Source organism: Dama dama, chromosome 24, assembly GCF_033118175.1.
Source record: "Dama dama isolate Ldn47 chromosome 24, ASM3311817v1, whole genome shotgun sequence".
NCBI classification, from domain to species: Eukaryota; Metazoa; Chordata; class Mammalia; order Artiodactyla; family Cervidae; genus Dama; species Dama dama.
Window position 1 is genome coordinate 56,194,500 of NC_083704.1, and position 12,207 is coordinate 56,206,706.

At 37.7% G+C, this 12,207-nt stretch overlaps 1 protein-coding gene across 3 annotated transcripts in view; it reads left to right on the plus strand.

The window, feature by feature from the left end:
• The window catches only part of SMARCC1 (SWI/SNF related, matrix associated, actin dependent regulator of chromatin subfamily c member 1), a 124,508-nt gene that overhangs the window by 52,997 nt on the left and 59,304 nt on the right, over positions 1–12,207 (plus strand). For all 3 annotated transcript variants that reach the window (XM_061128726.1, XM_061128724.1, XM_061128725.1), the window contains exons 14-19: positions 1,003–1,124; positions 4,687–4,758; positions 5,432–5,545; positions 6,094–6,247; positions 7,139–7,252; positions 9,048–9,107. In XM_061128726.1, coding sequence (XP_060984709.1) covers positions 1,003–1,124; positions 4,687–4,758; positions 5,432–5,545; positions 6,094–6,247; positions 7,139–7,252; positions 9,048–9,107 — 636 coding nt within the window. The remainder of the gene's footprint in view (positions 1–1,002; positions 1,125–4,686; positions 4,759–5,431; positions 5,546–6,093; positions 6,248–7,138; positions 7,253–9,047; positions 9,108–12,207) is intronic.

Sequence of the window (12,207 nt, forward strand, 5' to 3'; positions counted from 1 at the left end):
ACAGTTTGAAAACACCTTAGTGTCAAAAAATTTATTTCCTATAGTATCTTGATAAAAACGTTTAATGTGAAGTTAATTATGAGGAATCATTGAGTTAAATAGCGATTGGAAGATACTCTACAAGCCATTGTAAAAGTCCTCCTCCTTGCAAAAGGAGGTGGAGGTTAAAGGAGACTAAAGAGATGTATATGGACTCCGTGATCAGGTTCTGGTTTGGGGAGAAAAATCTGTAATAGACATTTCTGGGACACTTGGATCCATTTGAATATAAACTGTGTGTTAAATGATATTATTTAAAAGTGATTATTGTAGCATAAAAATATTCTTTTGTTTTGACCTATTGCAGTGGTATTTGCAATTACTATTACCAAAGCAAGGTTTTTAGGTGAATTCACTTGTAAAACCTCCATAAATATGATAAAAGTCAGCTAATTTCCAACAGTGAGAACGGTTAACAGTGTAGGCCCTCTAGCTGGATTTCCTGAAATTTTGTCCTGTTTATGTCATATTAGCTCTGTACACCATTTTCTCATCCACAGAAGAGATGATAAATAGTACCTGCTGTTACTGTGAGGAGTAAGTGAGGTAATGCACATATAGCTGTTGGTGGATACTTAATACTCAGTCTTTGAAAGTGGAGAAACTTTATCATTATGCCTTACTAGTGTCATTGAGCTAACCTCCTTATAAATTAAGAACTAGCCATTTAGATTTCTGATCCTAGAATTAGGGAAAACTAGACAAATAAGTTGCAGGCTACTGTGGGAAAGTTTTGGGCCTTCTTTGAGTTGATTCCCTGATCTGTTAAAAAGGAGGAATAAAATCTGCTCTCTCATCTGGACATCTTGTGAAGGTACCTTTAAAAACTGAAAAGCTGTTTTTCCTTGACATTTGTTTTCCTGGTCCTTGAAATTGCATTGGCTAGCTGCATTTTCTGTAAACTGCTATCAGAAGTTTGAAAGCTATTCCTTATCTCTCTAAACTTTGGCTTCTTTTCTGTAGGAAGATGAAGATCCTGGCAAAGGTGATCAGAGTAGATCGGTTGACCCTGGTGAAGATAATGTGACTGAGCAGACCAATCACATTATTATTCCTAGCTATGCATCGTGGTTTGATTATAACTGGTGAGTGGGTGCTCCTGTCTGTGAACATGGCACTTAGGAGTGGGGACACTTTGCTTTAAACAATACTGCGCTCTTCTGCCCAAGTCCTCTCACTGGTAATCCCTGTCACGCTAGATGATGGAGGATGGAAAGTTATTTTAACTTTGGAATGTGTTATTTTAGTTGTTTTACTTCGGTATAGAAACTGGATTATGTTGTAACTTAGGGCTATAAAATTTTATAAACTTAAACCTAACTCATTTGGTGTCAGTTTTAGTTCAGACAGGCAGATGCTTGAGTATTTAATTATTATAAAATACTGATGTTTATGATATGATTTTTAAACAGATTTTTAAAAAATAATTTTGTGTATGTAATTTTGGCTGTGTTGCTTCTTCACTGCCATGCAGGCTCTTCTCTAGTTGCAATGAGCGTGGGCCGCTATCTGGTTGTGGGATGCAGGCTTCTCATTTGCAGTGGCTTCTCTTGTGGTGGAACATGGGCTCTAGGGTGCACAGGCTTCAGTACTTGTGGCACACAGGATCAGTAGTTGTTCTTCCCGGACTCTCAACAATAGAGTGCAGGCTCAGTAGTTGTGGCTCATGGGCTTAATTGCTCTGTGGCATGTGAGGTCTTCCTGGACCGGGGATCCAGCCCCCATCTTCTGCATTGGCAGGTAGATCCTTTACCACTGAGCCACCAGGGAAGCCCTGTGATTTTTATTTTTTATTTTTTTAATTTTTAAATGTTATGGAAATACATAAAGTAAAACTCTTCTGACTACCCAGTCATGGCTTTATGTTAACGGGAAACAGGAACTCTTTGCATATAAACCCTGGCATGTAAAAGAATTCAAGAAAACACCCATCTCAGCATCCTCCTTGTCATTTACCACAACCATTGAGGCATCCTTGGAACATGGATGGAAATAAATGCAGACCTAGATATCTTACTCCTGATTACTTTTGAAGTGCAACTGTTTCATATCAGGCTGATTTTTGTTTGACAGTTTTTTATTTTTAAATAAATGTACCAGAACTCTAAATAGATGTTAGTTTCTTTAAGGTCCTTTTATTGGAAGACTGTATACTTAGTCTAGTGATGCCACCCTCACTCTGAATCTTGTGGTCCTGTTTGGATATTTTGCCTGCTTTCAATGATTTTTGTGTTATTTTTAAGGATATATGTGCCTGTATGTCCTTATATACATATATGTGTGTGTGTGTATGTGTATACGTATATTCATACACACACACAAATATCTCTAAGACCACCTTAAAAGAATAGGGTGGATGGTCCACTTGAGTCATACCTTCTTTTTTTCCCCCAAACCAGAAGGTATGGTCTCTACTGTTCAGACTTTTCAGCATACTTTTTAAAACTTAACTCTTCATGCTGTTCCTCAATGTTATGAATAAGTGGAAGCTGAAACAGAATAAGTAAATAGCTCTACTTTGAAGGTCAGTCTTCATTACTTTCATTATGATGTTAAATGAGTTTTAAATTTGGAAGTTACATTATTGGTAATTAAAAAGATTCAGAATGGCTTGAGAAACTAGCACTTTCCTCTCAAAAAAGGAGAAAGTCATAACAGTATTTAACTTGTATGTTTTTGTATGTTCCAGAAACACTTCCATTTACACGTCACAAAGCGTGCTGTTAGATGGACAGTAGAGGTATTAGTTATATCCCTGCTTATAGATGAACTAACTGCTGTCTCAGTTGAAGTGTTTCAGTTGTAGGTTGATCATTGGAAGAACTCAGGCTTTCTGATTCTGGATACCACTCCTTCCACTACTTGACTCATTCACAGAACCTAAGGAATCGGCTGCCAGTACTTCAGACATAGATTTTGAAAAAGAAAGTGCTTGTGATAATATACTCTTATGTGTTTTGTTCTTGGTGAAATTGTTTTTTTGGCTTCTTTCTAACCTGTAACATAACATAAGAGTACATTAGAACCAGTTTGTAATTACTTATAGTTACTCTGGAAATTCCTTATACATAGATCTGTGGAACATATTTGATCTTAGAAATTATCTTCCTAGACATTTCCAGGTGATTTATTTATATATTTGGTAGTATTCATTTCAAATAATTTAAATGCTACCAAATAAAGAGTGAATGCTTTTATTTGTATTTACAGACTATTGATTTGCTTTTTCCCATGCAATCTCTGTACATGGAAAGCCACTGAGAAGCTAAAATGTGTCATCTGGAAAAACGTTGGTGCATGAGTAGTCTTATCCGACTCCTTGCAGTCCTATGAACTGTAACCTACCAGGCTACTCAGTCCATGGAATTTCTCTAGGCAAGAATAATGGAGTGGGTTGCCATTTCCTCCTCCAGGGGCTCTGCCTAACCCAGGGAATAAATCTGAGTTTCGTGCATTGGCAGGCGGGTTCTTTACCACTGAGCCACCATTAATGTCTAAACTTTTGTGCTAGATGTACAGTTGGTTCATTTGTAGAATGTTTTGGGCCTGATTCATTTTACATGGTTTCTACAGTGCTTATCACCTGTAACATTTTATAAAATTATCAATGCTTTTATTTAAATGTTAAAAATTAGTGCTGTGATCTTTTTAAAAGCAGTAAGTCACTATATTAAAAAATTAAGTTCACTTCACTGTTTCTGAGGACTGGTCAAAAAATGTGCATTAATGTTGAATCTGAGAAACTAATCATTGTCAGTTCCACTGTCTTTTGGTTATTCATTTCACCAAATTGTTGCCATACCAGTTACTGTGATTTTTGTCCTAGAATTTCCAAAGAACTTCTTGTATCTTCTGGCTCTTCATCTAGTTATGGTATGTTAGGACAGTTCCATAAAATCTAAAGCCTTCATTGTGTTGATAGAACTTTTTGAGTTTGGTTATGTGAATGGAATGGAGAAGGCAATGGCACCCACTCCAGTACTCTTGCCTGGAGAATCCCAGGGACGGAGGAGCCTGGTGGGCTGCAGTCCATGGGGTCACTAAGAGTCGGACACGACGGAGCGACTTCACTTTCACTTTTCACTTTCATGCATTGGAGAAGGCAATAGCACCCCACTCCAGTACTCTTGCCTGGAAAATCCCATGGACGGAGGAGCCTGGTGGGCTGCAGTCCATGGGGTCGCTAAGAGTCGGACACGACTGAGTGACTTCACTTACACTTTTCACTCTCATGCGTTGGAGAAGGAAATGTCAACCCACTCCAGTGTTCTTTCCTGGAGAATCCCAGGGGCAGGGGGGCCTGGTGGGCTACCGTCTATGGGGTCGCACAGAGTTGGACACGACTGACGTGACTTAGCAGATGTGAATAGAAAGACTGTAGTTTAAGTGTTAAGAGGTTAGAAAGGGAAATCATTTTTTAACTTTATAGTTCATGTAACTTTTTAGTATACATTATATTTTCTGTAGTTTTATTATTACATACTGTTAATATATAGGAACTTGTGCAGGCCAATTAAATTTTGCAAGTAGTGCTCAGTTTTCAGTTTCATCCATTTTTACTTTGAAAATTAAACAGGCTTAACTCAAATTTCAGGATTTTGCTTTTCCGAGAGGGCTCTTAATTGTTTCTCTCTCTTTTCTCTTCAGTATTCATGTGATTGAACGACGCGCTCTTCCTGAGTTTTTCAATGGAAAAAACAAATCCAAGACTCCAGAGATGTGAGTGAAATGTAAAGATGTGATCTTGATACTGTCTTTAGAAAACCTATTTAGATGTGTTTGGCAGGAGCTTCTTAAAGCACTCTTCTTAGTTAATCTTTGCTAATGTCAGAGTCCCCACACTGTGCTGAATTCTGGCTCCACTTACTAGCCTTGTGGTCTGGGGACAGATTCTTTAATCCTCATCTATAATTGGAATAACAATAGATCCTACCTTATAGAGAGATTGTGAGGATTATATGTGTTACCACACAGAAGGTGCTTAGACCTAAGGCTGGCACACAATAAAATTCTAGGTATAGAATAGGGTAGTTACGGAGACAGCCTAAGTAACCAGGTGTTATTTGCAAATTTTGCAGGCAGCTAAGGATTTATCGGTTCACCTCTGTGACCAAGGTTATGCTTGTTTTACTTCACGTTAACTACATCACACTACTCTATTGTACTTATTATTGTTACATGTTAGCAGACAGTTGTTCTGTGTTTTAGGGATTCTTACCCTGAGTTGCATGCATGACTGTTAATAGTCAGTACAGTATCACTCTGATTTATTGGCCTGTTGTCTTAATTTTTTGATGTATTTGCTAGAGGAATGTGAAACTACTTTGCTCTGTGAGTTACTGTTTTTGAAAGGATGTGTGTTCACCTTACGAATTTGGGCATTACTTTTTAGATACTTGGCATATCGAAATTTTATGATTGACACATACCGCCTAAATCCCCAAGAATATTTAACCAGCACTGCTTGTCGGAGGAACTTAACTGGAGATGTGTGTGCTGTGATGAGGTAAAAATGTCTGGACTTTTTGTCAGATATTTCACTGCAGATGGTTACTGGTACTTTACTAATGTTAGGTTGATTAAACTGGATATTTTCTTGGTTAATAAAATACCTAAAGTGTTATTTTTTTAAAAAATTCACATTTTACATCTTTTAATCATAAACTGACCATAGATAGAGTGTGGGTTAAGGTGGGGAGTGAATAAGCTCTGTGCCCTAAATCTGTCTAAAGAAGAGAAAAAGTAGATTTCCATTTGTGAGTTTGGTTTATGTGTGAATTCCTTCACCGTGGACCTACACAGGCATTTGTTCTCATTTTTGTGGTTGAAATGATTAAGCTTTCTACTTGGTTTGGGGGTGCTATATTATTAACATTTTGAGTTTGTAGACTGTCCCTCAAACCAAAACTGTCAGTTACTTTGTGAAGGTTCATAACCTGCAAAAGAACGTGTTTACTTGTTGTTTTTTTTTTTTTTTTAATGAAATGTGATGATGGTTATGAAGATGATGAGGTACATTCTCTAGATTTTAACTTTCAGACATTTATCCTTCAGGGTTCATGCCTTTTTAGAGCAGTGGGGGCTTGTTAATTACCAAGTGGATCCAGAAAGTCGACCCATGGCAATGGGGCCTCCTCCAACTCCTCATTTCAATGTGTTAGCTGATACCCCCTCGGGGCTTGTTCCTCTACATCTTCGATCACCTCAGGTAAATTAATACCACTTATTCTTCAGGTCTGGTGGTTCAGATGGTAAAGAATCTGCCTGCATTCCAGGAGACCAGGGTTTGATCCCTGGGTCCGGAAGATCTCCTGGAGAAGGAAATGGCAACCCACTCTAGTATTCTTGCCTGAAAAATCTCATGGACAGAGGAGCCTAGTAGGCCAAAATCCATCGGGTTGCAAAGAGTTAGACACGACTGAGTGACTAACAGTTTCAGTTTTCATTCTTCAGGTCTGGGTAATAACAGACAACCATTTCTACTACTTGTGTTCAAGAATTACTGTTATATAATTGTGCTGTCTCTTAGCTGGTAGGTTGTGTTTGTTTTTATCTGTTGTAAATGTTTGAGTACATAAGAATGTTTTATGTTTTAAGATAATGCTGTCTCCTTAATCCCAAGAGTCTGTGCTTTATCTTATCATGTTACAGATTTACTTTCATAATTCATGACTCCTTTATCACCTCTGCCATCAAAGACAGTAATCAAGAAGCAGACTGTTTAAATTGTTTAGAACTTCTTCCCTTCCCTTAACATTTGGAAAGTGGACATCCATGCACACGTTCTTGAAACGATTATGTCAATTGTATTATGTGTATCATTCTATTGTAATAACACAAAGGAAACCTATAAATTGCCCCCACTGTGAAACATTAAGGAAAATGTGTCTGTTGTCTCTATGACTTAAGAGAGGCAAAAAAAAGTTTCTTATATGTTGAAATTTTGTTAGTTTAGCGTAAGGTTTTTTGTTTGTTTGTTTGTTTTGTAGAATCTCCACCAGGAGTCATTTAAGTGCCAGTATTAAACAGCCTTAAAAACTTCTGTCCCCTTGACTTTGTAGAGGTTAGTACAACCATTTATCGTTTATTTGACTCATAGATTCCTGCTGCTCAGCAAATGTTAAATTTTCCTGAGAAGAACAAGGAAAAACCAATTGATTTGCAGAACTTTGGTCTTCGTACTGACATCTACTCCAAGAAAACCTTAGCAAAGGTAAGGATTTTTTGATAGGGACATATGGACTACAATCTAGCATATCGTGTTGGTCCTTTTTACTTCTAAGAAGCAGCATTTTCTGTAAGAAACTTGATTTACTTTTCGTAGGGTAAGGAGGTGAACTTTCTTCATAAATCTGATGGCATTTTATAGAAGTCATTATATGGTGTGGTTAGAAGATAGGTATATAAAAATAACTTTGATTAATATGTTAAAATGAGGAGAAAATGGAGAATTTCAACAGAGAAGGTGAATATATAGAAAGAATCAAATACCTATTGAACAGTTAAAAACTATACCTGAAATTAACCCACTGGATGGGTATAACAGAAGACTGGACACAGCCGAAGACAGGACAGATATATTGAAACACCAAGAGAAAAAAATATGGTTGAAGTTGAGGGGGACAGGACAAAGAGAAAAGAATGCAAGAGACACATGAGATACAGTCAGAAGAAAGACTTATTTATCATTAATAGAGACCCATAAAGGGAGAGATAATGGCACAGAACTGATATTTGAAAGTGTAAGGGTTAAAAAATTTCCATAACTAATGAAAAAATAACAATGCTCAGAATAAGAGAGATTGAATACAGAGAAAAGCATACTTGGGCATTTGATGTTAAAACTCTTAAAACTGATGTACTAAAGCAACCAAGGAGGTGGGGGTGGAAGTGGGCACATTAAAGTCAATGGCACAGTGATAAAACTGATGTCTGCCTTTTCAGCAGAAATGATAGGAGCCAGAGGACAACGTAACTGCTTTAAATGCTTAAAGGGAAACTGTCACTCTGAAATTCTGTATTCAATAGAAATACCTTTCAAAATTGAAAGTATAGTAAAGACCTTCACAGACATTCAAAAGGTGGAACTAGTGCAAGGTGTAGGAAAGCTGAAGGAAATTCTTTTAAGTTGAAGGGTAGTGATTCCAAGTGGAAACATATGATGGCTAGGAAGGAATAAAGACCATAGGAACAGTTATATTGAATTGCACATTAATGGTTTTAATGTTTTGATTGAGCAGCAGAGATTGTCAAATTAGATGAAAAATCGAGAACATATATTGTCTGAGACACTCAAAATATAAAGACACAAACTAAATGGAAATGAATGGGAAAGACAAAAGAAAGCCAAAGTCACTATATTAATATTTGTAAATGTAGACATCAAAACAAGTTGTTTTACCAGAATTGAATAGAGGCATCTCTTAATGATAAAGGTATTAATCAAGAGGACACAGGCTCACTTGTAAGTTAACAAAGATTCTCATGAAAAAAGTGATTTGGAGTTTAGGGAGTCACTTGAAGATTTTATTAATCAAGAGATGTTAAATATGAGGTAATATGAACCTCTTGCAATTGGAGTAAAGTATCTGCCAGAGTGCCTTATGTGTAGTACAGTTTGTCCTTAAAATCTTGGATAAAGTACAGCCTTCAAGGTATACCAAACATTTGTTTTATGTTTTAATATTATAGTGCATCCATAGTATGCATTAACACGCTATGCTGTTGTAGATTAAAAAGGTGTTTTTAAATACCAAAATAGTAGAAATAAGTAGTGTAAGTGATCCATGTCTTAAGTAGTCCATGAGTTCTTGGTAGACAGTAAGAAATCTTTGAAATAAAACAGTCTTTCTCTTGTGAGTTTAAGTTCCTTATGTGTTTTATTCCTGTTATTCAGGGACTTATTTTGGTGGTTTGCAGAAAACAGTCCCCGTTACTTAGGAGCTCTAATGAGCTCCATATTCAGCCTTTAGGAATGAGTTAAATAGTTTCTGAATTTTTTTCTTTAGAGTAAAGGTGCTAGTGCTGGAAGAGAATGGACGGAACAGGAGACCCTTCTACTCCTGGAGGTAAGCACATTAATGGTGGAGCCCCTTTATTCTTATGAGATGGGTGCTAAGTTTCTGTGCCTAGCATTTTAAATATACCTTTGAAATTTATCCTAAAAATATTAAGTCCATGCAGTGAGTTTTACTAGAATGTTCTTGGGCTGTTAAAGTTTGTGTATCACACTAGAGGTAACAGCGAGCTGGTTGTCAGTAGGGGACATCAAGCTTGGATATGTGTTATTTTGGCTTGGGTTGAGTTTTTTTATTTTAAATCTGTTACCAACAAATATTGGAACTTTGCCAAGGTAGTCTAGATTTCTAACTCTTCCTCCATAATTAGAAGATCTAGCAACTCTGGACCCTTGTTCTCACACAGCAATAATTATCTCCTTGGCCAGCAGATGTTTCTTTGAATTGGGGCATTTCTTCATATCCAGTTTTTCTTAACTTAGACCGTGTCAGTCATTGTAGATTAGTTCCCTAGTGTTTCTATGCATTTGAGCATGCAACCTCCGTATCTCCCAAAAGGATTTCAGAAAAGTGGCTGAAAATACCTGCCATTGAAAAAATTACCTTGTGAATGAAAGGTGAAGACTCTATGATGAATTTGTGATTATACACAGTATCTCTGTCCATCAGCACGTTGCTTTTTTCAGTTTCCTTATGTCGTTGGAGATTCTTGCAGATCACTTAATTGTACTCTGAAGGATAGGAAAAAGAGAAATTTTGGTTTCATATTAATCAACCATTTTCAGAGGAGAACTGTTTGTCTTCAGTTCAGTTCAGTTGCTCAGTTGTGTCTCTTTGCGACTCCGTGAACCGCAGGATGCCAGGCCTCCCTGTCCATCACCAACTCCTGGAGTTTACCCAAACTCATGTGCATTGAGTCGGTGATGCCATCCAGTCATCTCATCCTCTGTCATCCCCTTCTCCTCCTGCCCTCAATCTTTCCCAGCATCAGGGTCTTTTCAGATGAGTCAGCTCTTCGTGTCAGGTGGCCGAAGTATTGGAGTTTCAGCTTCAACATAAGTCCTTCCAATGAACACCCAGGACTAATCTCCTTTAGGATGGACTGGTTGGATCTCCTTGCTGTCCAAGGGATTCTCGAGAGTCTTCTCCAACACCATAGTTCAAAAGCATCAATTCTTCAGTGCTCAGCTTTCTTTATGGTCCAGCTCTCACATCCATACATGACCACTGGAAAAACCATAGATTTGACTAGATGGCCCTGGATTTTCATAATTTGCTTGTCCATTAGGTATATTTAGTTTATTAGGCAAGTCTGTTACCACCTGGATATGTAGTTAGAAGCAGGAGAAATACCTTAATGACCTTTTCAGGTAATTAGTTATATTCTTTGATATAGGCATCTGCCCTGCCCCCCCCGCCCCCCGCTTTTTTAAAAAAACATACTGAAGGCATTAAGCAAGTCTGTTGGTGCCATTTTTCCAACAGTATTTGTTCACCTTGTGTCTGTGTCACATTTTGGTAATTCTCAGAATGTTTTAAACTTTTTATTGTTAATTATATTTGTTTACAGTGATCTGTGATCTTAGATGTTACTATTTCAAAAAGATCATTCACTGAAGGCTCAGATGATGGTTATGGGCTTCCCTGATAGATAGCTCAGCTGGTGAAGAATCCGCCTGCAATGCAGGAGACCCAGATTTGATTCCTGGGTTGGGAAGATGCTCTGAAGAAGGGATAAGGCTACCCACTCCAGTATTCTTGGGCTTACCTTGTGCCTCAGCTGGTAAAGAATCCGCCTGCTGGGTTTGATCCCTGGGTTGGGAAGATACCCTGGAGTGAGGATAGCTATCCACTCCAGTGTTTTGGCCTGGAGAATTCCATGGACTCTATACTTCATGGGGTCGCAAAGAGTTGGACATGACTGAGCGACTTTTACTTTCAGGTGATAGTTAGCATTTTTTAGTAGCAAAGTATTTTTAAAAATTTATTTATTTATTTATGTCTGTTCTGGGTCATTATTGCCACGGGAGCTTTTCTCTAGTCGCGGCAAGTGGGGGCTACGCTTCATCACAGTGTTTGAGCTTCTCATTCCAGTGGCTTCTCTTGTTGGGGAGCATGGTCTCTAGGTTGCTAGGGCTTCAGTAGTTGCAGCTCCTGGACTGAGTAGTTGCAGCTCTCAGGCTCTAGAGCACAGGCTTAATAGTTGCAGTGCATGCGCTCTGTTGCTACTTGGCATGTGGGACCTTCCCAGACAAGGGATCCAATCTGTGTCTCCTGCATTGGCAGGCGGATTCTTTACCACTGAACTATGGAGGAAGCACTAGCAACAAAGTATTTTAAAATGAAGATACATGCATTTTTTTTTTAAAGACATAAAGCTATTGCATACTTAGTAGACTACAGCATAGTATGAATATAACTTTTATATGCACTGTAAAAGCCAACATACCTGTGTGACTTGCTTTATTGCAATCCTCACTTTATCACAGTGGTCCAGAATTGAAACTGCAGCATCTCTAAGGTATGCTTGTACAGTATCACATTAAACCTTGACCACTGGTAGTTTCTTACAGGTTAGTTGCTGTGTGAAATCCATTGATCTCTCCTGTTGGACTAGTAATGGATCTTATACCCATATATGATTACATAGCGTCTTTCATTGATAAGTTGGAAAATACTGGTTTTCTGATTTTTGCAGATCTTCCAAATGTTGATGCAGTTCATTATACAATATCAAAAAATGCAAATTGGTAATATTGGTACCAATCTCATTAGGAAGTCTTCTAGAGAGTAGAACAGGCTTTCATGGCAGATGCATGATTTTCAGAATTGTAATTGTAATTTTTCACTTAATTGTTGGCAACAGACAGTATCAGTTGTTTTCCTTGGAGTGATATTTTTGAGAATCATTGTTTATTTTTGAGAAATGTCTGCCAGACATCTGTGTCTGTAAAACTGTGGTGTGTTAGCGTGTTCTAGTGACAGTGATACTTGGAGAAGAGAGTGGCTACTTGAACTTGAAACTCAATCACACAAATGCTTTTCCTTTAGATAGTTACGCTTCGAGAGTTGGTAGTCCTGTTTACCTGGCATTTCATAACACCAAATATTGAAAATACATGGGCTAAGATAATTAGATTCAATAAAAATC